Source organism: Syngnathus typhle, linkage group LG13 (genome assembly GCF_033458585.1).
Source record: "Syngnathus typhle isolate RoL2023-S1 ecotype Sweden linkage group LG13, RoL_Styp_1.0, whole genome shotgun sequence".
Taxonomy (NCBI): domain Eukaryota; kingdom Metazoa; phylum Chordata; class Actinopteri; order Syngnathiformes; family Syngnathidae; genus Syngnathus; species Syngnathus typhle.
The window spans coordinates 3,379,475-3,405,174 of NC_083750.1; the positions used below are offsets into that span (position 1 = coordinate 3,379,475).

A 25,700-nucleotide genomic window follows, 5' to 3' on the forward strand; every position below is an offset into this window, starting at 1 on the left:
TCCATCAGGAGGGTAAGACACAAAAAGAAATTTCTCAAAGAGCAAGCTGTTCGCAGAGTGCAGTTTCAAAGCACATCCACAAAAAGTCTGTTGGAAGGGGGAAATGTGGCAAGAAACGCTGCACAACCAAGAGAGATGACCGCAGCCTTAACAGCATTGTAAAGAAGAGTCGCTTTCAGAATTTGGGGGAGCTTCAAAGACAGTGGACTGAAGCTGGAGTACAGGTATCAAAAGCCACTGTTCACAGACGTGTCCGGGAAATGGGCTACAATAGCTGTGTTCCCATGGTCAAGCCACTTCTGAACTCAAGACAATGGAAAAAGTGTCTGACTTGGGCTATGGAAAAGAAGCACTGGACAGTTCCGGAGTGGTCCAAAGTCCTCTTTTCAGACGAAAGCAAGTTTTGTATTTCACTTGGAAGTCAAGGCGCCAGAGTCTGGAGAAAGGCTGGGGAGAAGCAAAATCCAAGTTGCTTGAAATCCAGTGTGAAATTCCCACAGTCAGCGATGGTTTGGGGAGCTATGTCAGCTGCTGGTGTTGGTCCACTGTGTTTCAAGTCCAGAGTAAATGCAGCTGTGTACCAAGAAATTCTAGAGCACTACATGCTTCCATCTGCTGAAAATCTCTATGGAGATGATTTTCATTTTCCAGCATGATCTGGCACCTGCCCACAGTTCCAAAACCACCAGTAAATGGTGTACTGACCATGGCATTACTGTCCTCGATTGGCCTGCCAATTCCCCTGACCTGAACCCCATAGAGAATTTGTGGGGTATTGTGAAGAAGAAGCTGAAAGACACCAGACCCAACAATGCAAATGAGCTAACGGCCGCTATTGAAGCATCCTGGGCATCCATAACACCTCAGCAATGCCACAGACTAATTGCCTCAATGCTACGCCGCATTGGTTGCAGTAATCTGCGCAAAAGGATTCCCAACCAAGTACTGAGTGCATTAATGGACATTTTCAAATGTTTGATTTTGTTTTACTGTTATAAATTTTTTTTTTTACTTGGTCTGGGGAAATATTCTAATATTTTGAGATAGGATATTTGAGTTTTCTTAAGCTGTATGCCATAATCAGCAATATTAAAATAATAAAGGCTTGCAATACTTCAGTTGATTTGTAATGAATCCAGAATGTATGACATTTTTGTTTTTTTTAATTGCATTACAGAAAATAAAGAATTTTATCACAATATTCTAATTTTCTGAGACAGTCCTGTATGTGCACAATAGAAACTCGCAACTAAGTTGAGCTTGTGTGACTTCACATTACAACTGGAGAATGCAAACGTAGAGGTCAATCGCTGGCAAAAATACGTACAACAGCGCAAAAAGCAAGTTTTGGAGTTGAGCAAACGCAGGAACAAACATCCACATCTGCGTCATGCTCTTGATTGAAACATCATGCACAATTGGAAACGGAACTTTCAGAAAGTGAATGAAAATAATCTGTAGAATGCAGCCAAGTGTACAAAGTGCATGTTCTCAGGTCACCCTAGAATAAACATGTCTAAATTGATGGTCCCTCAAGAGAAAGACGTTAAAGAGTCCTTGCCATTAACAACTGTGGCCCGGATATTCTTGTAAGATTAAATTTAGATCAATATGACAACATGCAAACCTGCTTTATGTCAACATGTCATCGTCAGCTTTGCCCAGAAAAGCCTGTTTAAAAGTCTTGCCTTTTTATTTTTTTAATCTGATGTGAACAACCTCAGAAATCCTTTAATTGACTGTATGACACATAAAGTTGGGGTGAGAGCAGAATCCATTACAAGCCTTGCTGTTTTTAAATAATTCACGATGTATAACAGACAGGATAAGCAAGAACAGTCAAGCTTGCTGTCCTGAAACATACCTTGCACGAAATTCCAAAAAGGATTTTGCTGTTTTTTCGTTTTGTTTTTCTATGCTTTTGATTTATGTTTCTAACTTGCGCAATAGCACATAGAGCAAACGTAGCTCTCGCTGGCTCTGTTGTATGGCCGCTTCTCGCCAACATTGTCATCATCATTATCAATTTGAAATGGATTTGTATCACGAAAACATACATAAGGTCAGAAGTACACATGAGAATGGATGAAGCACCTATCGCAGCTGGAGGAGGAATGGAAAAATTGCTTCATTGAGTGCGTCTCTGCCAAAGTGCAAATATTTCTGTATCCCCAAATAACTATCACAGGAATAAAAGAGCAATAAACAGAGAGAAAGGGACAAGGAAATGACAGCAGATATCACATTTAAAAAAAAGATGTGTACCGAGCATCACACTGTTTGCAAAGACATAACAGCCAGCCAGCCAGCCAGCCAGCCAGGCAGTCACACAGCCAAGGAGTGAAAAGGGAAGTCTGCAATCTTTCACTTATTTATCACTTTGGTGATGCAGCTCAATGCGACAGGCGCAATTCTGCAAATGGGAGGCAACAGCTGCAGCATAAAAGGTTCCCAAACTCACAGTAGGGGGAGCTTGGGGGCAAACCAATCTCAAAGACGAAGTATACATATGGAAAAGAAAACGTTTATGCAACTCAACGTTGCTTTGTATGCATTTGTGTCAGATTCGGCCCACGCAAGTCTTTCTGCCCAATATCAGCTAAAGTAAATTTGCACTTGCCTGAAGCATGGAAGGATTGTAAATCAACCTCGGTCATGAAACGCCAAATGAGAGTAGATAAAATGACACAGCCACATGAATGCAGTACTCGAATCTTCATGAAACAAATGAGCCTTTTGGCTGTCACGGCACATTCAAACTGCCACGAAATTCTAAGAAGAAATTGAAGATAGGCTAATAGGGGGCTAGCAAATGACCCAACTCAGTGTTGCGCACACGCAGATAGGACTTTTCAATTAGAACAACTACCTGTAACAAGTGAAACATTGTCTGCCCTGACAATTTTTGGAGCAGACTGGGAAGGAGAACTCACTCTTAACACAGCCCACGCTGCAGGATAATTGCTTAGGATAATATTTTGAGAGCCATCAAACAAGCAGGCCTTACCTGACTGAGTTCAAGGCAGAAGCAAACAAAGCATCTCCTCAGTGCCAGCGACCACTAGGTGGTCCTAAACAGCAATTAATACTTCAAAAAAACAGTTAGGAGGGTGCGGGTTCGATTCCACCTCCGGCCCTCCCTGTGTGGAGTTTGCATGTTCTCCCCGGGCCCGCGTGGGTTTTCTCCGGGCACTCCGGTTTCCTCCCACATCCCCAAAACATGCTTGGTAGGCCGATTGAACACTTCAAATTGTCCCTAGGTGTGAGTGCGAGTGCAAATGGTTGTTTGTCTCTATGTGCCCTGCGATTGGCTGGCAACCGGTTCAGGGTGTCCCCCGCCTACTGCCCGATGACGGCTGGGATAGGCTCCAGCTCGCCCGCGACCCCAGTGGGGACTAAGCGGTACAGAAAATGGATGGATGGATGTGGAAGCACTGTCATCAAACATATTAGTTATGAACTGCAGAGACTTGTGCATCCCTTTGTGTCAAGTCTCTTTTGTCAAAGACTGCAATCCTTTTGTCCCACTGCTCTCCATGCCGCTGGTCTGAGTATTGACACATTGTACAAATAGTCAAATTTGGGCCATGTAAATATGTCTGGCTTGGCATTTCAGCTTGGTTTGGCGGTGGCACAAACACTTGTAGCAACTTTAAACTATTAGTCGTAAAAAATTATTCTTGCTTTACATTCTCCCTTGTTTCTGGATTTTAGTGGTTAATTGTGATACATAACGTACAACTCTGGGCGTATCTCACCCACCTCCAGGGCCGTGCCATTGAGGAGCTTTGTAATTACCTACCTTGGTGAGTTCAACTCCAGAGATGGAAAAGCCCAGCTCAGAATCCCCAGACTCTGCTACCTAAAAAGAAGGTGTGTCGGTGGGATTGAAGTGGTCTTCCTATTAACATTAATGATATTATACATTCACTGGACACTTTATTACTCAGACCACAGTATTTCATTTTATGGACGCCAGAGACATAAACACATACGACAGGCTTCATATGTCAGCGTACAAGGGAGAATCGTTTTGGCTGACACTCAATAATTACCTGACACTTTCAATAACAACATCGTGTCACGTTATTCGAGTGTCGTGTAGGAGTTTGCGCCCCCAAGTGGGCAGCAATGATACCTGCAATATGCACGCACTAACACTGAGCTACGCACTTACTATTTTTCGTTTATATGGCTTAATACTACGTTTCTTTTGTTTTGCAAATATTTACTGTATTTATGAGTTTTCCTATTGCGTCTATGGCCTACGTTTCTTACATTTTGCAAATATTTACTGTATTCATGAGTTTTCCTATTGCGTATATGGCCTTATACTACGTTTCTTTTGTTTTGCAAATATTTACTTTATTTATCAGTTTTCCTATCGCGTTAGCACACGTTCAGGTTGCCTCTTTTTTTGGGGGGGTAACCCGTCGTAAACCGAGTATTTTCTGTAATTTTGATTCAACGGGGAACTGCTGCTATCTTCTGGTCGTTACTGTTAACTGCGAAACAAGCAATTTCCTTATTGGCTGCTTCCAGCATGACGTTATAAGCGCAACGAGGAAATGAAGCAAAAAAAAAAAAAAAAGATTCTGTCGTGAATTTTCCCGACCCGTACTTTCAGTTTTTCTTGTGTGTTTTTTGTTACTACGATAATTCTTTAAAAAAATATATATATATATATAGCTACACGGTGCATGTTTATACTATTTGTCTGTATAACTTGTGTGTGCGACTCCTGAAAGCAGAAATGAGTGATTTTTCAATAAGCCCCCTTATTTTATTTGGAGTAGGATCCAGTTTTGCCTGTTCGGGTCTGTTCTATCATTTATACCAAGAGAAGAAAAGGGAGTTGATAAAGATAAAGGTATGTGCACCTCTCTCTTAAACTATGATTTCTTTAAACTATGGTTTGTGTTTTCAAAGTCGTTTCAATGATTTGTTTTAGGAGATACCAGTCTTCCGACCAGATCATCATTTGGCCACATTGCTGAAATCATCTCCCCACAGGAGGTTGCAATACGTCGCAGTAGAAGGTACACGTATACGGTGACTTCTTTGCTATTTTTTGTTCCAAAGCATATTAAAACTGGAGCAAATCTGTCATGTTCTTCATCATAAACACTGGACAGGATATTTTATGGAATGGATTTTCCGTTTTGTAACCCACATTTTTATGTTTTCAAGGCCTGGTCGAAGCAGATGAGAAGCCTCTTACCAGCCAATTTGTCCCAAGATGCTACGGCGTACTTCAGAAGATAAAAGTTGTAGAACATGCTGAATACTGGAACGCCCTCTCTAAAACATGGTACATTCTGATTCATGCAAAGTCAAAATTTATAATTGTCGCTCTATAAAGGCATTTTCCGATAACGTTGTGATTACCGCCAGGAGCTCTCGGCCGACAAACAGGAAAGAAAGCACCAAATCTGTGCCCTTCTCTCTCATCTGTCCTGGCTCCTATGTCACTGACTTTCATGTGAGGGTGCAAGACCCCTCAGAGGGCTCAGGTAATTTCCTGGAGAGGGTTTACCACCGAGTGAGACAAGCCGAGGAGGGCTTGGTGAATGTGGTCCTGCAGGGCATCGCCGGAGAGCGAGCAGTGGCCATGGAGGAAAGCGAAGAGATGCTGCGTGTGGGGAGCAGTCTGACTGTGTTTGGGGAGGTGGTTCTGGAGGGAGAGCACGGGAGACTGCAGGTCCCAACAGATGGCAGAGAGTACCTTATGGTTCCCACCAACTACAAGAGTTACATAGAGCGGCACGAGCGATCAGCCAGCATGTGGAAGATGCTGACGGCCCTTACAGGCATCTTTGGTGCCTCCGTACTAGCTTGTGTAATTTATGACACGGTGGGCAAAGATGACAGATCCAAATAGCTGTACCAGAATAGCCATTGCGTTCTTGTCTCAGCGGGGTTTTACTTTTGGAAATTTCCCTCTTTGCTAAATGGGGTAATTACCAGAACTGGTGCTATTCTGGTTGCTTGGCCCTCTATTTCTACAGGGATGATAAAATGGTGTCAAACGCTCGAAATCAATTTCTCAGGGATGGAGATATGCACCTGAATCTTAATTTGACAAGAAAATTCATTCTTTTTCAAAAATGTGAAATGTCCGAAATGAACTGCAGATAAATGTTGACGACGAGGGATGAACACAACTTGTTTAGGCTATTTAATTTTTGCGTGTATCATTTTACACAAGCGAGCATGACATTCCCATTCACTGCTCAGATTGTTTTAACTGTATGAATTGATGAGGTGTATTGGTGGTTGTTTTTACATGAAAATTATATTAAACAGTGGGTGTGGAGGTTGTTATTATCTACACACTTTTCAAACACGCACTTCTGTGAGTTAAAGAAAAGCATGTTTCCATTTTTGGTCAAGCGGTCCGAAAGCCTACTCCCTTTAGATCATTCCATTCACAGCACACACACATAATAAAGATGGATGTCAGTTGTACAGCGTTAATAACAACGGAAGCTTAGGCGCAGGTCAATTGTCAAGTTTTCCCCAAGTCTGCTTTGCCCGTTAAAATTGGCCCACTATTTGTCGTCCTCCTCTGACGACTCCTCAGCCTCCTTCAGCCACTGGATGAATTTTTGAAGCTTTAGGGAAAGTGGAAAGTTGCATTATGTAAAGGTTAATGCAGTCTCACACAAATTTCAACTTCTCCCACATTTTGTCAGCACCCAAGTGTAAATCTTAAAAGGCTGCTCAGTTGTTGTTGTTTTTTTTTTCATTTTTGAAAATGCTTTGTGGATTAGTCATGTTTTTTAAGTTTCATTTAAACTTTGCTTGCAAATATTTTCGATGACAAAAACAAAATGATATGCATGCTTTTTACTAAAACTCTCCATCTGAATTTCCCGGAATCTATTTTTCAATTTTCCACCGGCTACTATGTGGGCACTTACCCCTTGGTTCTTCCGTAGCTGTCTGCTCTTGTCAAACGTGCCACTATGAGAAAACCAGCGCAGAATCATCTCCTCCTCCAGGATCTCCAGTTGGTACATGGCCATAAGAATCTAGAAGGTAAATGGTGGAAATGTTCCATCAGCCTCGGTGAGCCGGGATGTTATCATGTGGTCATATGAGCCAGCCCCCCCCCCCCCCCCCACACACACACACACACACACACCTTGCACATGGCAGGCCAGTGAGTGGCATGTTCCAGGAAGTGCTCCTCAAAAGCAGAGAGGCAGTCAAGTTGGTCCTTCGATCTCTTCACATAATTCTTAAACACTGGTGCCCATTTTTCCAATAACTGACAGAAAAAGCACATCCATAAATCGGACTGTCTCAGTAGCGTTGTCCATGCAAAATAAACCGGCCCGGCATTACCGGCTGAAGGTCAGCGGCGTATTGGGATGCCGTGAGCTGCGAGCTGTGCTGCTGCAACGGGTAATCCAACAGTACTCCGGTCAGTATCTGCATTACTTCTTGTAGAGTGATGTTGTAGGCGTACCTGGATGAGTCACACACTTGTCACGCTTTGAGGGTGAGCACTTGTGCGGGACATTACAACTTACTTGAGGGAGTTGATCTCCAGCACCAGGTGGTCGCAGGTGATATTCTCTTCCAAGCCTCTTTGCAAGGTGCCCAGCACCTCCTTCTGGAACACTGGATGGAGTCCATATTTAAATCAAAACATGCTATGATTTCTTTTCAGTTTCAATAAAAAAGCTTTTTTATTTGTCCTTAAGGTATTTCCAGGTAACGATTATCCAACAGCTCAGCGGCCTAGTGGTAGAGTGTCCGCCCTGAGACTGGAAAGTTGTGGGTTCAAACCCCGGCCGGGTCATACCAAAGAATAAATATAAAAATGGGACCCATTGCCAACCCTGCTTGGTACTCAGCATTAAGGGTTGGAATTGGGGGGTTAGATCACCAAAATGATTCCCGAGCGCGGCACCGCTGCTGCTCACTGCTCCCCTCTCCCCTAGGGGATGGATTAAAATCACACGGGGGTGGGTTAAATGCAGAGGACAAATTTCACCACACCTAGATGTGTGTGTGACGATCATTGGGACTTTAACTTTAACAAGGAAGGACATCATCTTTCCCCAATGTGGCCCCTAGATGGCAGTAACAAGGCTTTGGGAAGCTTGGCCAGCCACCTGACTCACCTTTAGCATCGTCCATCTCAGGAGAAGGAATCACTGGATCGTCAGGACCATCGGGCTCGCTGTCCTCGCTCTCACTCTCGAGTTCGGGGTTTAACGTCAGGCCTTGAACAACAAGAAAGTATTTGAGACTTCATGAGTAAAGACGACGATTGTACTTGTTATCCTACCCCAGAGACAATGCGACAGCTCTTCATCATCCGTGTCATCCGGACTGCTGGCTTTCCATACGTAGCCTTTTCCTTCTGCCCCAACCTCAGCTGGGTTAAAAGCTGCGCAAGTGACAATTTACAGCTCATTTCCACTGTGGCTGGAATTGTTTCCTCACACACCTTACCTTTCTGTTTGATTTTGTCCTTGCTCTGGCCCACCGTGTCGTCGTCACTGAGGAATTCATCCTCATCTTCCTCCTCTTCTGCTGGATAATGCATGGACACCACTGTGCCCTCTGGCACACAGATATGCGGTCCAATCACCACCTTGAAAACCAGACAAAAAGATCTATCATGATCCTTCCTTTGCCATCTATCAAGGGTGAGAATATTCGCAATCAAAGGAGTCCATGTTGCTTACATTGTAGGCTAGGACGCACTGTTTATTAAGCTTGACGCCTTCTTTGACTTCAGCCTTGTCACAGACCACAGAATGACTGATCACCACGTTAGCGGCAATTACAACATCGTTCCAGATGTAGGCGTGCTCCAGAATGACATTGTCACCTGAAGCGCAAAAATATTTTCAAATTTGACATAGGAACGTACGAACTGTTTTTTTGTTTTTGATTTTCTCACCTATGGTGCAATTGTTACCAATGACGCTGTTGGAGATGTAGCAGTTGGCGCCTATGCTGGAGTCACAGCCAATTAGAACGTTCTCCTCCATCTGGCTGCCATGGCCAAGGGTGACCCCTGATCCTCGGTAGACGTTGTGGCGCGAGTACGTGCAGCTCCATCTTTCCTGGTCGGTAATATTGGCCTCGGGGGTGAGAGGGTAGACCCACCGTCTCACCAAATCGGACGACACCGAATCATACATGAGCAAGTTGGACACTCGGGCGCCGTAACCGTCTCTGGTCACGTGCATATGGATCTGGTTCCCCAGGATCTGAGGGGAGATTGGAAAAATTGTGCTGGAGCAGTCGTCAGCAGGAAATGAACTTTTACATGCAGATACAACTATCCTTCCACTTGGCTGGAAAATCATTTGAAATGTGAGGCAACTATATCATAAGATCATCTGCACTGGTGCTTTCAATAAATATATAATTTGCTGTTTATTACCTCTTCATTGACCAGAATCCCCCTGACAAAGTCATTCCTTGTTTGGTAGTCAAAATTGTCAGTGAAGAGCTCCGCAACCTAAAATATGAGACGGAAAAATGCTACAAGGTTTTGTTTTTGTAAGAAAACACACACACACAAAATATAACAACACTAAATTGAACAGAGGTTCTTACCTGTGGTGAACAGATACTGATGTGGCAGTCAAGGAGGTCATGTCTGATTTCAAACTCGTCACTTCCACTGTGGAATGTATTCTGGGGATGCAGCAGTAAGTTAGACTTTATGTATATTTTTGACTTGAGCTGCAAATTAACATTTGAATAATCGGTCAATTACTTTTTGGTTAATCAATGAATCGGATAAAAAAAATTAATCATTTTCTTTATTAAAAAAACAAGACATTATTCCAAGCCTATGTGAAAAGATCACTTACCATGGGAAAATGAAGCTTCTTTAAGCTTTGTGTCTTGTGGTAGTGTAAAACTCGCTGATTCTTGCTGTCCATGGCGACAATCACATCATCTTCCTCACAACGAGACTTGTGACCCGGCGATGATTCCTTAAAGAGCATCGTCATCACGGAGATGTTCTTGTCAATCTTTCGACGTTGCCTAAAGCACATCGCACTCATTTATTACGAACACCAACAGAAGTTTATCACCGTAGATCAGCGATTCTCAGTGTGGCACATTTGCTCATTCTAGTGGGAGGTAAAACAACACTTCCCAGGTACATTTTACAGTATTCAAATTTTGATGACAACAGATTTCTATGTGATTAAAAAGCGCACCTTCGGTCATTGACAAAATGAAAGGCTTATGGTGCGGGAAATACGCTATTTGTAAGGTATATTCTTCTTGAGGTCAAAAGATTTGTGAATCATTGAATTATAACAACACAAGCGCTGTCGTTGACACGTTAGTGACATTTACTGACCATCTTATTCAAATTTAAAGGGGGAGCATAGTCTTACCTGTGCTCCAGCAGTGCCTGGCTGATGTCAATATTGGATAGCACATCTCCATAGACTAACAAGAAGTCTGAGCGAACGAGAGACTTGGCGTCAACATCCCTGAGCACATCCCCCAGAGATCTGTACAGGTCCGACGTGATGATGTGGACTGTGTTCGGAGAGGTCGATCGACACCATTTAGACTTCCTATAAGATACAAAACATGATTAAAATAACGTCCACCTTTCTCAGATTTAATGGTGACACTTACAGCAAGTGTTCCTTAATCTTGCCAGCCATCCAACAGCAAAACACGTAAGTTTCCTGGACCCCCGTGGAAGTGAGGAACTCCAGAGTGTAGTCGATCATCGCAACATTACCCAGAGGCAACAAAGCCTGTCACCAAAGTTTGACAGTTACATCAGAACATTGAAAACTGCTATTAAACAAAACTAACAAAGGAATGGTATCGATGGGAATATATACATATTCACATAATATATACGACACAGTTTAATTCATGTAACGTTTTACAGAAGCATGGTTAGCTGCTGGTAGCAATCGTGTTGTTAGCTCACCACGGTGCCTTACCCGAGGCTGGTCTTTAGTCACCGGGAAAAACTTCCGGTTAAAGCTGTCAGCGACTAAAACGGCCTGAAGCTGGGGCTCTTCTTCATCTTGCTCACACGCACCTTTTCTACTGGAAAGTCTGTGTTTTCCTCCTTTAACAGCCATGGTCAAATGTTTATTTTCCCACCGCACCGTCGATGGAGCCAGTAATATCTACAGTAGCCGAGAAAGGACAAATGTCACAATGACACGCCAAATCTCGTTTTTGATAGGTAGTCATAGGCATTGTGCAGCGAATTGATTTTGATATATTACTAATCATTTTATATCAGTTGAAACAGCTTCTCTAGCTCTTCTACCTGTCATTCAGGAGGGTAAATATAATTTAAAAAATGAACACGTGTTTTTTTTTGTTGTTTTTTAATACACGCGCACAAGCTATTTTCCAATCAATTTTATTGACACAAAAACAAATACATTTCAAAGCAATGGCCAGTAATGCCATATCACATCGGACATTTGAGGTTATTGTAGCAAAATAATGTGTTATTTAAAACGTAGCCACCATGCAAACGAAGCACAGGCCATACAGAATACACATGCACTTTATATTGTGACACGTTAAACTTGTTAAAGTTTATTTTTACTGCTCTTCTTTCTAAAGGTCAGATTTGTCATTAGTAATGTCGGGGGCGAGGAATTAAATGGTCACCAATCCATTAGCTATCCTATTAACCCAGCTGATGACGTGTAGATGTGGAAGAGCAGCTGTTGTGTAGATGATAAACTGTAAAGCAGCAACACCGTGCTATCTGAAGCAAGTCATTTAGTATGATATTCAAGTCTGTCTCCTGGTTTCGCTGCAAAATGTTCACAGTTCAAGTGAATTAGTTTGATTCGCCATTATTAGTGACAACACACATTGCTGGTATAAGGTTACACACGCGCGCGCGCGCTCGCACACGGTCGGTTCATCTTCCACCTCTTCCCTTCAAACTCAGACTTGTAATACTGTATGCTTGCATATCTCGCCACAGATAAGTGGGTTGCTATTTATTTATAGTTTACTTCTTCCATTTCAATTTGTAAAGTAATATCTCAGGTGACCATCTTAAGCATAGACTGCAAAGGGCACGCAGAGGAAAAGATTAAATAAATCCCCCGTGAAAATCTCTTTTTAGGATTATACAACGTTGTTCTAATGAGTTATGAGTAGATGCGCCAAGTGCTCCATTTCTCATTCATGCCCTGAGGTGACTTAGTGCAACGTTCTGGTCTTTTGCAGGTGCCAACTACAGCAAATAAGACACCAGCACCGCCTCCTGATATGTACTTCTCATCCATTATTTTTAGCTGGGATCCAATCCTACAACTTCACTTAATATGGCAAAAGTGTGCCGCATCTCTGCATTCATTTCATTTCCGGCGCTCGTTTGGGCACATTTTCCACCATTTGCCGCCACCCTCACGGCAGCTTTCTTTTGCCCTCTCAACTAAATTTGACGTGTATGAAACACACAAAGCCGTCTCCCCGGCAACAGCGTAAGTTGTCATCTTACCCCACATAGACACACGAAGCCCAAGTTAGCTCAGCCCCCCTCACACCCTGTGCCCCAATACCAGCGGCCCATGCGGCCTTTTTATTAAGGTGGACGGAAGAGTTGGTCTTGCTCTCTTCTGGGTGACGCGGATTGGAAAGGCTTCCTCATTACTGACACCAAAGTTTTTTTTGTGCACATTCTGAAAGTGCCAATACATTGAATCCACCCCAGAGAGGAGCCATGAAGTGGACCTGGGTGTTTGTGGCAGTTTTGTTGTCCTTTGCGGGGCTCTCACTGGGCAAAGACAGCTTGGATTTCCCCGAGTATGATGGCAAGGACAGAGTCCACGACCTCCACCTCAAGAACTATAAGTCTGTGATGAAGAAGTATGATGTCATGGTGGTCTACTACCATGACCATCCCGGATCCGGCCGCGTCGCCCAGAAACAGTTTGAGATTGAGGAGTTGTCCCTTGAGGTAAGTTGAGTGTGTGATGACAATTGGATAAGACTCCAGTTATACAATATCTTCAATCATCTTCATTCCAATATTGATAAAGCACTTTGAGGATGTGAAATTGAAATTCTTACAAGGTGGACAAATAGCTCCAAAGAAATGCTCCATAGGTGACATCTTTGATGCCTCGTTTCAAATGATGCAGCTCCATCACTCTCTGTGCCATATTGTGGGTGCTCTATCAACAGCATACTCAGATGTTTCACCACATTCCAAAGAGCTAAACATGAAATCACCACTCTTCTCAGCATACATTTTTGTATATGATTTTTCAACATCTGTTGACTTTGAAACGTACTTTTGATTCTTGACATCATGACATGATACAAATATTTGAAATTTCGTCCAGTTTGACGCAAGAGCTTCAAATGTGCTTTTAGAACTTTTACACAACTATTACAAGTGAATAACACCATCCACACACTATATATAATGTCTATTAATGTATGTGTGTGCATATATGTAAATACAGACACTTTTTTTTTTTTCAGCAAAAATCAATCTGTGTAACTAAAATATCAAGGAGAGAGGAAAGAAGTATATCCAAAATGGAGAAGCCTTTAGCATATCAGTTGCTCCCGACAGCACAGCACGTCTCAGTATGGGGCGTCGGGGTTGCGAGCCAGTGCCGACCGGAGCTTCTGGCTCCGGTTGTGCCGGCTCAGCTCTGCGCTGTGATTGACACTTACAATACTGTACTTGTCAGCGGATCTCGAAGCACTGAGCATCTCTGCTGCCAACTCACCAAAATAGTCCCTGAAGCCGCTGTGGCTCTGTGGATGTATTTATATCTCGAGCTGCTTTTGTGGTAACGCCGAAGGTTTGTGTTTCTGAGTATTTGTGTATTTATGTTCACATTTAAGCAATAAGATTTTATCATTAGTAACAGGTTTAACATTTCCCGTATCGGGTGCTCTGTGGGGTTTAAATAATCAAGTTGGCATGAAATTGTCTTCATTGATGTGATGTGGTGGTCACCTGTTACGTATAGCTGGCGTCGGGCCAAAAACTCATTTGGCAAACATCGTATTATTCCCAAAATCTAACCTAATGGTCAGTCCACAAAATCACATCGCTCTCTTTCACCATGGTTGCACAAATATGCTGTTTTGTGTGTCTCCCAACTATTTTGGAGGTACAAGGTCATATACTATTTTCAAATAAATGCACATCAAGCAATGCGTCAAGGAAAATGTATTCATTCAATAATAGGTTTGCAAGGTGGCTGTTATTCTGACATCAAGCACTTTTATTTGACTTTCTGTTGACGTCACCAAACGAAGATGTCTGGAAGCTAATTTGTTTTTGTCTATTTGATATCGTACGCAAACTGGAAGAGTCCCTCGACCCACTTCCTCAGCGCAGCCGCCCGTGTATGTAACTCTCCCGTTGGAGAAAGAAAGCGTCAGTCTTGAGTTTCAAGTTTCATACCGATTTAGAAAGTGCATAAGCAGCGCACGGATAAAGAAGGCTTTTATGGTCATGAAACAACCTGCGGAGGAAACGCTCAAGTAGAAGCAAAATAATAACACTGATGAATTGTTCTGACAAATGAGAATTATAATTTGCCTTTGGCTGTTCTGCAGCTTGCAGCCCAGGTCCTCGAGGAGTTTGATGATGAGGACATTGGAGTTGGTCTCATTGATGCAAAGATTGACAAGGCTTTGGCTAAGAAACTGGGTAAATAAATAAATTACACTTTGCTATCTGGAAGCTAGCTGATGGCCACCCTTTTGACCTTCTGTTTTGGTTCTGACGTCCCAGGCCTGGAAGAGTCGGACAGCATCTTCATCTTCACAGACGACGAGGTTATCGAGTACGATGGTGAACTGGCGGCAGACACTCTTGTGGAGTTCGTCTTTGATGTTCGTGAGGATATAATCTCCCAGTTAATAGCTCCCGATTTCTAGCAGGGGAAAAATAATCTACTTGTGTACTTTTACGCTGGTTTTGTCTGACCTCACGTTTCCTTCACAGCTCCTTGAAGATCCCGTGGAAATTATTGACAACAGTAGGGAACTGAAGGGCTTTGAGAACATCGAAGAGGACATCAAATTGGTGGGCTACTTTAAGAGTCACAAATCAGAACGTAAGACTCTGCACTGTGCTAGCATGAACATTTGCGCTGTGCTTTTTGCTTTTCTCACTCTGTTCATTTCGTGCATTTGCTCAACTAAAAAAGCAAAGACGAGATCCCTCGCTAGTTTGATTTCTTTGCAATAAGGATGGAAGCAATAAATGTAGATTTGTACATTTGCCGATACATTTGGAGATTTTGATGGGCGCACGCGTGTCAAATTTCAGATTTTGAGGCTTTTGTCGATGCTGCCGAAGAGTTCCATCCTCACGTGAAGTTCTACGCAACGTTCAATGCCAAGGTATAGTAAATCAAATTGACCTGACTCGTTCATTTGTAATAAATATGATGCTGCTAGAGTTTGGATAATTGTGTGGCTGCATCTAATTAAACTGTTGGCAACAGGTTGGCAAGGCTTTGGATCTCAAGCTTAACGAAGTGGACTTTTATGAGCCTTTTCATGATGATCCCGTCGTGATCCCAGGAAAACCCTACACCAAGGAAGAGCTCGTGAAATTCATCGAAGATAATGACAGGTGAGTCCACCAGCTACGAGAAGTCCATTCTTCCAGTTACACACACAACATCATTTTGTTTGTGCTTTTGAAGACCAACTCTAAGGAAGCTGCAGCCCCACAACATGTATGAAATCTGGGTAAGAACCTTCTTGTCAAAAAACGAAAGAAATATTTGCAATAATTTGCTATTTAATCAATGTTTGTAATTGAAAGATTTTTTTCCATTTGGATTCTTTGCAAAGGATGACCATGTTGATGGCGAACACATCATTGCTTTTGCTGAGGAATCTGATCCAGGTAAGAGAACGTGAAACTTGATTTGAATTCAATGAAGCAAAACTAAACAAATCAACTCAAAGGACAATTGGGACGACGCTCCGTTCTCTTCATTTTACTCTTCAGATGGCTTTGAATTCTTGGAGATCCTGAAGGAAGTTGCTGAGGACAACACAGAACATCCTCATCTCAGTATTGTCTGGATCGATCCCGATGACTTCCCCTTGGTATCATTTTAAACTGATTATTGTTTGATGGTGGAGGATGAGTTGCTTTTCACAGTCACCCTGCGACTGCCAGAGGGGCTTTTCAAAAGTGAATGGAACATTGTTTTCTTTCTTTCTTTCCTTCCAGCTTGTGCCTCACTGGGAGAAGATTTTTGGAATCGACCTGTCCAGCCCACAGATTGGTGTTGTGGAAGCAGATGATGTAAGTTGCTCTTTGATCAAGTGTGTGTGTGTCTCCTATTAACATGTTGCTCCACACCAGGCTGACAGCGTGTGGATGGATATGGACGATGACGATGACATGCCGTCCACCGATGAACTGGAGGACTGGATTGAAGATGTTCTGTCAGGAGAAATTGATCCTGATAATGATGATGACGATGATGACGACGATGATGATGACGATGATGATGATGATGACGATGATGACGACGATGATGACGATGATGACGATGATGACGATGATGACGATGATGACGATGATGACGATGATGACGACGATGATGATGATGATGACGATGACGATGACGACGACGACGACGACGACGATGATTATTAATCAATTATGACATAATGTATCTAAATCTGACCAAGCCAGTTTAAAGTGCTAATATGAACGGCAAGTACATCTCATTCATATGTTTTCATCTCATCTCTTCGTCATCTCAACCAAATTCCATAATTGTCCCCAATTTATTGCCCTGCACAATTCATTCATTCGCGTAACTTTGGTAAAGAAAAAAAATCAAATCTAGTACTGCTAGTACTTTTAATATGATTAAGGTTGGTGTTCTACTAAGTACTGGAGGGATGCAGTATTGTACTGTATCATATTGAACATATGTTCACTATTATTCTCGTTTTCCTCGGTGCAAAAATGCAAAAGTCAAATCCGAAGGTGCTAGCAGCTTTTTCCACATAGGTGTTTATGTGTCATCAGCATATTCTGCCAAATCATTGTAACGCTGTACATCGATAGATGTTTTCTATGACAATGAAGTATAACAACCACCATATTTTATTTTTGTAACAAGAGAAATTACTTACTGTGAAGTCTTAAATAAATGACAAGATTTGGACAGAAACACCAATGACTGTGTGTTTGTACATTTTGTTTAACAAATGATTGACCAATGACACTCAGAAGCAATTTTGTACTTTCAGACCAATACTAGGTTTTGAAAATATAATTTATCTCACCTTTATGATTCACAAAGAATTTTGGGTTTTTGATTTTGAATACTACGGAAATTTGTCCCCCAAAACATCATCCAGTACATGTAGAATGGAAACTATCGAGAGAGGACTGCACACATAGAGCAAAAACACTTCCCCCCCCCCCCCCGATGTCTGTTTTATTTGCTTGATTTTAATTGATTTTGTCTTTATTATTTGACATCAAGGCCTTCGAGCGTCATTTCTTGTGACAAATTGTGCCCCGCCTCCTAAAATCGCGTCCGCTTGACGCGCATGCGCAAACACTCGTTTAACTGTTACTAGTGCAAGCAGCCATGTGATTGTTGGCGTTTTATTGATAGGCAACGTTTAGATTATCGCAAATAATTGTCGTTTTACTATTCTTACGCAATCATAAAACCGAAAAGAAGGACAAAATGTCGGTGGAGGAGGTAAATATCCATGCACAAGTGGAGTCTGTGCTGGGTGCGCTCGTCAAAGTGGCTACGGTAGAGTTGACCAAACTGTTCGAGAGCAGATACCGAGCTTCGACTGCTACCGTGGAAGTGGGCAATGCTGGCACTGGCAAGGTGAACGAGTCCCGGGATACTTTGTCTTCTGTAGAGCGAACGCGCAGCATCGGAGTGCAAGTGGACGAGGAAATGCAGCCGCTGCTCGAGCTGTTGGGTATGTTTACTAAATTACTATTTCCACTTTTGGTGACGGTTAACCTGCATCGACCGACATTCCTTTACCAAGTATCGCTGTTGGGTAAGCCCAAAACAGCCGTGGATTTGCATGCACTATTGAAGTTACCATTTACTAATACGTTTGCTTTTGCTTAATCGTTTATGCACTTATTGGAGCACTCATGCAGAGCAAAGTACAATAGAAAGGAATGTGACTTTTCTTAACCCTTGCAGGTAGCGATAGTCCCCAAGAATGCGGAAAAGAGCGTGGAGATAATCCACAAGTCAAGGTGAAGTCATGGGCTGTTTTTTAGTAGTGAAAATTTGAGCACCTGTTGATGGTTTTAGCATAGTTGGGATTTTGCTTTAACTTTTGGACTCCAAACGATCAGACAATTTTAATGTTTAGTTTCTTGAGGCAGGCAGAAACTGTGAATGAAGCGGAGTTCAGCATCCTGGAACCAGACTGTGGGCCACAGATGGACGCTACTTTGGATGGTAAGGAATAGAAATGCGCTCATCGCACAAATTATTTTATTCTTTCTTTTGCGAAGTTTCTTTTCTTGCACAACACAGTAATACTGAGTAAATATGGCATAACTCGTATACAATTAAGTCAATGGATAGTTTTCTTTCTATAATACTCGCGTAATGAAGAAAGATAGGCCCGGTCAACAATTTGAGAGGAAAGGAGGTATCGGATAAGAGATAAGAAATTCTCTGGAGCTAGACAGAGAGCTTTGTTGGAGCAAGGGGAGTCTGCTCGGAAATTATGAGGGCCCCCGCCAGGTGCGGCTAGTGACCCACTATACAATTACTTGAACAAGTTTAATAGCTGCAGAATGTGAAATTGTATTATTGAAACTATCCACGTTTCTTTTTGTGTTTGCAGATCAAAAATGTGGGCTTAGACAAAGCCCAAAAACCCAGAATCTACCTGCGGTTCAACCCCACTCTGACGAAATCTCGTTTATTTGTCCACTAACCCTGAAGCCCGAGTCCCACGTGCCTCAGCCCGACAGCTCTGAGATGCCAGTTAAGCAGGAGCCTCTTCAAGCCTGCGCCAGCACGGCCAAGGGTTGCGCTTACAGCCCGTCCCTCAGCGACGGAGCCGTGACTGCAGTGCCGGTTGGCCTTTGGGAACACGTGACCGCGCCAAAGGACGTGGAAAACCTCCTGCAGATGAAGCTGAAACTCACCTCGCCGGACCAAAAGCTGAAGAGTGCATGTGCGGTGCTACTTGTCGACGTGCTGAGTGCAGCGAAGATTCAGAAGAGCGGCGGCGACGTTGAGAAGCAGCCCGTGCCGAAAGATTTGCGACAGCACCAAGGCGTGCACACGGGCCACCGCCTGTGCTGCTTCACGCCGTGCGAACAAGGCGTCTGGCGACTCCAGAAGGTTATGGGCTACTCGAGCGACGGCTACGCCTGCAGCGCTTGCGGCAATACCTTCAAGCGGCGCAAAATACTTCGGCGCCACGAGCGCTTCCACACGGGGGAAAAGCCATACTCGTGCTCCAAGTGTTCCAAGACGTTTGCGCTCAAGAAGAGCCTCCGTCGCCATGTGAGATTCCACACAGGAGAGAGGCCGCACAAATGCACGCACTGTGATAAAAGCTTCCGCCTGCGAGTCAATCTGAAAACGCACTTGAGATTTCACACCGGGGAGAAGCCGTACCAGTGCAACTTGTGTGGAAAGATGTTCAGGGTCCTGGGGAATCTTGACAGACACAAACTCAACCCCTGTGGATTCTTTGTGTAATCATTACGGACCTTCTAGCAGAGACTCGTGCAGAGGTGAAGTGTGGTCATTACCTGAGCCCAGAACAACTGTGAAGTCATTCATTTTCCACAAATGCAAAATCTGACTACTTTTAGATTAGTGGGGCCGCAGAGATCATATTCCTGTGGAAAGTTTCCTTTTATACGTAATCGAAATTTTGCATTGTAACGAGTTGTTTTTTTACGGTTTTACAGAACTCTACGTGAAAGGGGCTATTAACAAATGCTCGCTTCGTCCTCTACGTCAGACAGCAAACACTAAGAAGGTTCCGTTGAAATGTTACAGGGCTTTCTTTTCTTTTTAAACAAACACTAGCTTTGTGAAGAATGAACATCTTTGTCAACATTTATAGCTTTTGAAATCCTGAGTAGGGCACATGGTCTTTGTCGAATTAATTTTTATAGTCTGGTTTTGTACTTTAAGAACCTTTTGTTTTATTTTGTCCTTGATACGTGCAAGGCTGCTTGTGTTTGATACTTGAAATGCCCTTTGCATTTTGCCCTTTTTGTTTTATATTTACGTCATTATGGAACACATGTATGGTTGAAGAATTATTACCCAGAAATACTATTTGTCTTTTATCTTCTGTATGTAGCATTAGGCTAAAGATTGAAATGAAAAGAATATTTTCATATTTTTATATCCTCATCCTCATGCTCCTTTATTATGTCTGTATAGTAATATACTAATTGGCACCGAATGTCAGACTGTCTTGGTTTACACACAAAACAGACTACCTGAAAATAAGCTTCATTTCCTCAATAAACACCATACACACTTTCTGCCTATCACAGCTGGAAAAAGCGGACTATACTCTCCATACAGATTCCTACTCACATTGTCACTGAATAGGAAGCATATCTACCCTGCCTCCAGAGTCAGACAAATAAACCATTAGACTAGGAGCAACTCTTTTATAAATTCCACCTACTGATACCAAAATACTTATTTCCAGAGAAAAATACTTAACAATTGCTTTTATCATTATTAAAGTAACACAAAAGACGCACATTAAATAACACTGGATGCTAAAAAAAAAAATTCCTGGTGCCTGACTACAGGCCATCTCATCTTCCTATTGAGGAGAAGGCAGAAGACTGGCAAGATGCCAGCCCGCTTCAATCCTTTTAACAGTGGGAATGTCCAATTTGCAGTACAACGATAGTTGATAATCTGCAGATTATTTTACCGTTCCCAGGGTCTGGTTCCTGATGGAGCACCAAGCTTTGAAAATATCACTGGGGGGGGGGGGAAAAACCAATATTTGTTTTTAATGTTGCAAGTGCACTCAAACTTTAATACCAATTTTATTGGCCAATCCCAAACTCACCTGCAGTGAGAGGCCACACACTCGTTACTGCAATATTCTTTGTCCCAATCTTCACTCTCTACAGCCGGGTTCGTGCAGCCGGACCTCACGCAGACACACGGCGCCGAGGCATCTTCACACGACTCTGTCACTTCCATTTCATCCTGAAACATGAGATGGAAAAGCAGTGTTAATGATCATGTGTGCGACGTTTGTCAGCTATGAAGCGGGCTCAGTCACAAGGACACTTCAACTGTGCGAGTTTGTTTTTGCCAAGTGCGTTTTTGATTAGGCCACATTTGTTGATTTTCACGGTGATTCCGAAAACACCCAAATGAACACATACCTCTTCTGAAGGCAGCACCTCTGACACAACCTCGTCGTCATGCTGACCTGCTGCTGAAGAAGTCACCACCTGCACTCCTGCTAAAAGTGGGGCTCCAGAAACTGTTGACGTCACAGTAGGCGTGGCAGGGATGATGATGGGCTGCGCGTCTTTTCTCTGCAAAGAGGCGGGAACTATTTTGATCTGAAGCGGAGGCGGAGGGGCAGCTGTGATGGACACGGGGAGTCCTGCCGCACTTCCACCCTCCCGAGGTTTGGCCAGGAGTAAGCGCGGCGGCGCTGGCGCCATCTGTTGGAGTGGTGGCGGCGGGGGCGCGTTCTGCATCTGCTGCAGGGGTGGCGGCTGGCGAGGGGCGCCGGTCACCACCAGGGTGGGTTGCAAAGTGTGGAGGCCACCGGGAAGCAAGGTGACAAACTGGCCCCCTGCCTGAAGCATGTGTTTGGGAATTAGGATCTTGGTGATGGTCTGGGGGGGCGGCGGCGCAACTGCCGCAGGGGCCGCTGCTGGGGCCACCACTGTTTTGCTTGCCCCCGTGCGGGATCGAGTCGCCCTCTCTGGGATATCCAGAATAATGTTGGAGGCACAAATGTTGGTGATGGTATTCTCTTCGACGTTATTTGCCGGACGGACGATCTGGTGACTAACAAAGGGGACGGCTGCAGGGGCTTGGCTGACATTGGGCAGAGGTGGCAAAGGTGCAGTCTCGTCACAGGCAGGCTGAGGTATGAGAAGCAAAGAAAAAAAATGAGGAAAATCAGGGAATTGAATGCTACTCAATCAACCTGATCGTACCTTTGACAGTTGACTGGCTCGATAAGCTGCCAGCGCTTTTAAATATTCCTTCTTGGCAGCATCAGTTTTTTTTTTATACACCTAAAATAAAACACATAGGTGAGTGAGTGAATCAAATTCATACATTTTGACCTCCTGGAGTGCATTTAGGTCGTTTTAGTGTCCTTCTATTACACTACCACAGAATTGTACAGATAATTACAAAGCGTTTCATATAGCAGGATAGTTATGTGTGTATTATTGCCAATGTTTTATGGCAGTGGTCCCCAACCACCGGGCCGCGGACCGGTACCGGTCCTTGGGTCACTTGGTACCGGGCCGCCAAGCCGCACAGAAAAAAAAAACAATTATCGACGATCAATTAATTCAGGTCAAGACACTCGTCCCGGTCACGTGACATGTTTCCCCAGTCGAGCCCGCAAAGCTAATATGTGGCGAGAGGCTAACTAACCAGGCAATGAAGCATTCAAAACTGCTTCAGCACATGGAGACCAAGCATCCTGCAATAAAAGACAAACCTTAATCACTTCGGGTGTCATTGTCTCCAATTACGTCTAGATGGGACCTGCTCGTTTCTGAGAAACAAACACTAATTCAACGTAATGGTGAGTTTTATTTTTGTCATTTGTACTGGTTTTTATGTCAGTCGTATCATTTTTTTCCATCGTATTTATATATTTGTTATAAATGTATTATTTATTTATTTATTTATTTATATAAATGTATTATTTATTTATATAAATGCCGGTCCGCGAAAATATTTCTGACATGTAACCGGACCGTGGCGCAAAAAAGGTTGGGGACCACTGTTTTATGGGACATTTCCTGCTGCATTTATGTTTTCATAAAGCACTTTTGTCTGAACAGTTACAGATATTAAGATAAATGAGCAATTTTTAGTCCCTTATTCCCTTAACTTGAAAAATAGACAAATAAAATATGCAAGCACGTACACACCTGTTTCTGCTCCTCGGCCAGGCTGTCCCACATGGAAGCCACAATCTTTGACACCTCTCCAAAAGAAGCGTTTGGATTTTGGCCCTTGATAGCAGCTTGGGTGTCTCGAAAAAAAAGAGCATACGCAGAAACCGGCTTTTGTGGTTCATTGGGGTCTTTCTTGGGCCGGCTTGGTTTGGAAACTGTCGCTGATGTGGTTGCTGTCCCTACGGCCCTTTTGCTTGTTGCCAGTGAGACTGAGGACTGGACAGCTGGATGGGAGACTGAGGGTGAGGGCAGAGACATGGGGGAGTCTACCAGCACACTCTTCTGTGAGACAGACACAGAGTGTAAGTTAGTTGCAGGACCAGTGAGAACATCACCCTTCATCGTACGTTCGAATGAATGATTAAAATAATACTGAACTGGGTTTCCCTTTTTCTGCTTAATCTTCCTGGGATGCAGCGGAGCAACCTGCCTTACTAGTTTTTTGTGACACACGCCATTATTATTGGGTCAATGTTTTTGCTTTAACTTGCATGCTCAAACTTGACAATTATCAATGATCTTTGGCAATTCAAATGAAGGTTTCACCTTGAAGTCATCCATATCCTCATCTTGTAAGGAGCCAGCTGGAGAAGCTGTCGTCGACAGTGGCGGTTCTGAGGTCCCTGAAGGAGGTCCTGTGTATTCTCCTCCTAGCCCCAGCACTAGCTCCGTCTGGTTAATCATGGACAGCTGACCACTTCCTAAAAGACCATGAGCGATGTCGGGAAGTTGAACATCAATGGTCATTGGAGACGAGGTGGCAAAATGGGAGCCGCTGCTGTTACTCAGCTCCTGAGAGATAAATCATACCAAAGTAGAAAAGAGAAGACTTTAGGCAACGCAATGGCTAAAAAAGCTAAATAAGTTTTGAAGCATCATCTAATTCATTTGGCAAAAGATAAAATTAACTGTATTCAGTTGGGACACCTGGCTAGCCCATATACGCTTACTGACTGCTTATCTTGACGGTTGGCCTATGCCTGTTGCAAACTGAGTAGTTGCGTCCAAAATGATTCATACCTCAGGAGTATGACTAATTTCAGGCTTGATTGCATGTTAAAATATTGCGTTTGGTATTGATGGTGTCTATAAATATGACATGTCAAACAAATGGACACAATGAACCCGGGTACCATACACATATAGAAATCTGGTACATCTCAAGTGAATAGCCATGTGAGGAAATAGGAACTCAAGTGTTTTTATGAGGTGATGAGAATACCAATGATGAGGAACTGAGAAGGGCTCCTCCATTCGCCTGTGCCATGGGCCCCATGTTGAGATGCTCCAGGTCTTGGGAGCCGGTGTTCACAAAGGGGGATGCAAAAGACGGATCGTTGGCTTCCACCACCATGTTGTCAACCAGGTTATGAGGACCCGAAGGTCCCACGGTGCCATCTGACAACTCGAAGTGAGAAACTGCTTCAGCAATATTTAGGGATGTGTCTGGGTCAAGTGAGATGGGTGGAATCTCAAAAACTTCATCGCCAAGACTGGGGGTGTGGAAAGTCTGCTGTTATGTGAAAATAAAACAGTTGGTTGTATGGTGGTAAGAAATCGCGCATATCATGGAAATACGTCTGCGTTAGATATCAAGCTAAAGGTCCATATCTTTGATTCGCTTACCTCAGCGGACAAAAAGTGGTGAGCACCGCCACCCATGGTTAGGTAACTATCGCTGCCCTCTGGAAACTGAAACGAATGCATGGTTGGGGTTAAAAGACACGTTTGACAAATACACATTGATTCAAGTTTGGTTTCTTTCAGACTTATGTTAGCAAACAAACGTGTTACCTTATTTTCCTCGGTGTATCCACCATATGCTTGGCTATCCAAAAACTCAGAATTAACATTTTGAGCACAACTGTCAGAAAGCCCAGAATAAAAATTAAGGTCCATTTTGAAGCAAAAATCCCCCGAGTTTTTACAGTGATCGCGGATTACCCAACAATAACGAAATGCTAGTAGCTAGCTGGCTAGCTAGCCAGCTAACTAGCCAACTAACCTAACCTTATGAAAGTCTAATGAGACCTGAGAACGTTTGTGATGTTAGGGTGACATCAGCCAGCCACAATGATCATTCGATGTCACAGAGATTTTGTGTTGAAGTCAAAATAGCTCGTGAGCGGTAAAGCTCTTGACATACGAAAAAGCCATTCATCTGGAGTAAGCAACGTTAACAGACAATTGATAATTCAGGGACCGTCGGAAATCTGAAGACCTCACGTGACGAGGGCTCAAAATCTATACACTGCTGTTTTTGTCATGATATTAAAATAAAGGGAGAGTTTGCAAAACAAAAAAGCACCTTTTGCTATAAAAGTTTCGTGACCACTCAAAACCAGCAGTTGAACTCATCTCGCTATAATGAATGTACACATACGTATTACCATGCTGTACAAATTAAATGTACACATATTTCCATGTTGTACAAATTATATACCATGATTTTGACTTTTTGCTGTTGCAGCAACACTCCCACGGTGATATTAGAATTTATTTTATTGTTGTCACTCATCCGTTGCAGTCC

The 25,700-nt window shown here is 43.2% G+C and overlaps 5 protein-coding genes across 6 annotated transcripts; 3 read left to right on the plus strand and 2 right to left on the minus strand.

Annotated features, from left to right (window-relative positions):
- The first annotated feature begins 4,569 nt into the window (after positions 1–4,569).
- On the plus strand, positions 4,570–6,350 carry LOC133165864 (mitochondrial ubiquitin ligase activator of nfkb 1-A). Its single transcript, XM_061295755.1, has 4 exons — positions 4,570–4,870; positions 4,952–5,039; positions 5,191–5,311; positions 5,395–6,350. The coding sequence occupies exons 1-4, from the start codon at positions 4,754–4,756 to the stop codon at positions 5,879–5,881; spliced, it is 813 nt and encodes a 270-aa protein (XP_061151739.1). The 5' UTR covers positions 4,570–4,753; the 3' UTR covers positions 5,882–6,350.
- eif2b5 (eukaryotic translation initiation factor 2B, subunit 5 epsilon) lies at positions 6,166–11,168 on the minus strand. The gene is made up of 16 exons (XM_061295754.1): positions 10,959–11,168; positions 10,639–10,763; positions 10,389–10,574; positions 9,849–10,026; positions 9,589–9,669; positions 9,413–9,490; positions 8,924–9,236; positions 8,706–8,851; positions 8,470–8,611; positions 8,303–8,404; positions 8,136–8,237; positions 7,539–7,629; positions 7,351–7,474; positions 7,148–7,273; positions 6,924–7,034; positions 6,166–6,614 (listed from the first exon to the last, which is right to left on the minus strand). Exons 1-16 carry the CDS (start codon positions 11,100–11,102, stop codon positions 6,552–6,554), a joined length of 2,112 nt encoding a protein of 703 aa, XP_061151738.1. The 5' UTR covers positions 11,103–11,168; the 3' UTR covers positions 6,166–6,551.
- Positions 11,169–12,559: 1,391 nt separating this feature from the next.
- LOC133165907 (calsequestrin-1-like) lies at positions 12,560–17,183 on the plus strand. The gene is made up of 11 exons (XM_061295811.1): positions 12,560–12,955; positions 14,581–14,674; positions 14,759–14,859; positions 14,972–15,083; positions 15,299–15,372; positions 15,477–15,607; positions 15,681–15,726; positions 15,832–15,886; positions 15,992–16,092; positions 16,220–16,294; positions 16,355–17,183. Exons 1-11 carry the CDS (start codon positions 12,719–12,721, stop codon positions 16,649–16,651), a joined length of 1,323 nt encoding a protein of 440 aa, XP_061151795.1. The 5' UTR covers positions 12,560–12,718; the 3' UTR covers positions 16,652–17,183.
- Positions 17,184–17,557: 374 nt separating this feature from the next.
- LOC133165720 (neurotrophin receptor-interacting factor homolog) lies at positions 17,558–20,527 on the plus strand. The gene is made up of 4 exons (XM_061295563.1): positions 17,558–17,955; positions 18,192–18,247; positions 18,380–18,455; positions 18,850–20,527. The coding sequence occupies exons 1-4, from the start codon at positions 17,706–17,708 to the stop codon at positions 19,716–19,718; spliced, it is 1,251 nt and encodes a 416-aa protein (XP_061151547.1). The 5' UTR covers positions 17,558–17,705; the 3' UTR covers positions 19,719–20,527.
- LOC133165719 (TOX high mobility group box family member 4-B-like) lies at positions 20,366–25,381 on the minus strand. Of its 2 annotated transcripts, none has more exons than XM_061295562.1 (9): positions 24,965–25,381; positions 24,797–24,862; positions 24,393–24,680; positions 23,717–23,962; positions 23,144–23,452; positions 22,187–22,267; positions 21,395–22,111; positions 21,070–21,212; positions 20,366–20,977 (listed from the first exon to the last, which is right to left on the minus strand). In XM_061295562.1, the coding sequence occupies exons 1-9, from the start codon at positions 25,067–25,069 to the stop codon at positions 20,920–20,922; spliced, it is 2,013 nt and encodes a 670-aa protein (XP_061151546.1). In that variant the 5' UTR covers positions 25,070–25,381; the 3' UTR covers positions 20,366–20,919. The 2 variants fall into 2 exon arrangements, with proteins under 2 accessions (XP_061151546.1, XP_061151545.1); XM_061295561.1 differs by having other exon boundaries at positions 24,393–24,683.
- Positions 25,382–25,700: the final 319 nt, after the last annotated feature.

Bases quoted from the DNA above. Each gene is read 5' to 3' on its own strand.
- LOC133165864 (XM_061295755.1), top strand. From the start codon at position 4,754: ATGAGTGATTTTTCAATAAGCCCCCTTATTTTATTTGGAGTAGGATCC. The intron at 5,040-5,190 runs GTACACGTATAC...TATGTTTTCAAG, and splicing joins GCAATACGTCGCAGTAGAAG to GCCTGGTCGAAGCAGATGAG. The intron at 5,312-5,394 runs GTACATTCTGAT...GATTACCGCCAG, and splicing joins AACGCCCTCTCTAAAACATG to GAGCTCTCGGCCGACAAACA.
- eif2b5 (XM_061295754.1), bottom strand. From the start codon at position 11,102: ATGGCTGTTAAAGGAGGAAAACACAGACTTTCCAGTAGAAAAGGTGCG. The intron at 8,852-8,923 runs GTGAGAAAATCA...TTTGCGCTTCAG, and splicing joins TGGTAACAATTGCACCATAG to GTGACAATGTCATTCTGGAG. The intron at 8,238-8,302 runs GTAGGATAACAA...TTGTTGTTCAAG, and splicing joins GCTGTCGCATTGTCTCTGGG to GCCTGACGTTAAACCCCGAA.
- LOC133165907 (XM_061295811.1), top strand. From the start codon at position 12,719: ATGAAGTGGACCTGGGTGTTTGTGGCAGTTTTGTTGTCCTTTGCGGGG. The intron at 14,860-14,971 runs GTTCGTGAGGAT...TTTCCTTCACAG, and splicing joins TTGTGGAGTTCGTCTTTGAT to CTCCTTGAAGATCCCGTGGA. The intron at 16,295-16,354 runs GTAAGTTGCTCT...GCTCCACACCAG, and splicing joins GTGTTGTGGAAGCAGATGAT to GCTGACAGCGTGTGGATGGA.
- LOC133165720 (XM_061295563.1), top strand. From the start codon at position 17,706: ATGTCGGTGGAGGAGGTAAATATCCATGCACAAGTGGAGTCTGTGCTG. The intron at 18,248-18,379 runs GTGAAGTCATGG...TTCTTGAGGCAG, and splicing joins GAGATAATCCACAAGTCAAG to GCAGAAACTGTGAATGAAGC. The intron at 18,456-18,849 runs GTAAGGAATAGA...TTGTGTTTGCAG, and splicing joins GATGGACGCTACTTTGGATG to ATCAAAAATGTGGGCTTAGA.
- LOC133165719 (XM_061295561.1), bottom strand. From the start codon at position 25,069: ATGGACCTTAATTTTTATTCTGGGCTTTCTGACAGTTGTGCTCAAAAT. The intron at 22,268-23,143 runs GTGTGTACGTGC...GTTTTATTTTAG, and splicing joins TGGCCGAGGAGCAGAAACAG to GTGTATAAAAAAAAAACTGA. The intron at 22,112-22,186 runs GTACGATCAGGT...CTCATACCTCAG, and splicing joins GAGCCAGTCAACTGTCAAAG to CCTGCCTGTGACGAGACTGC.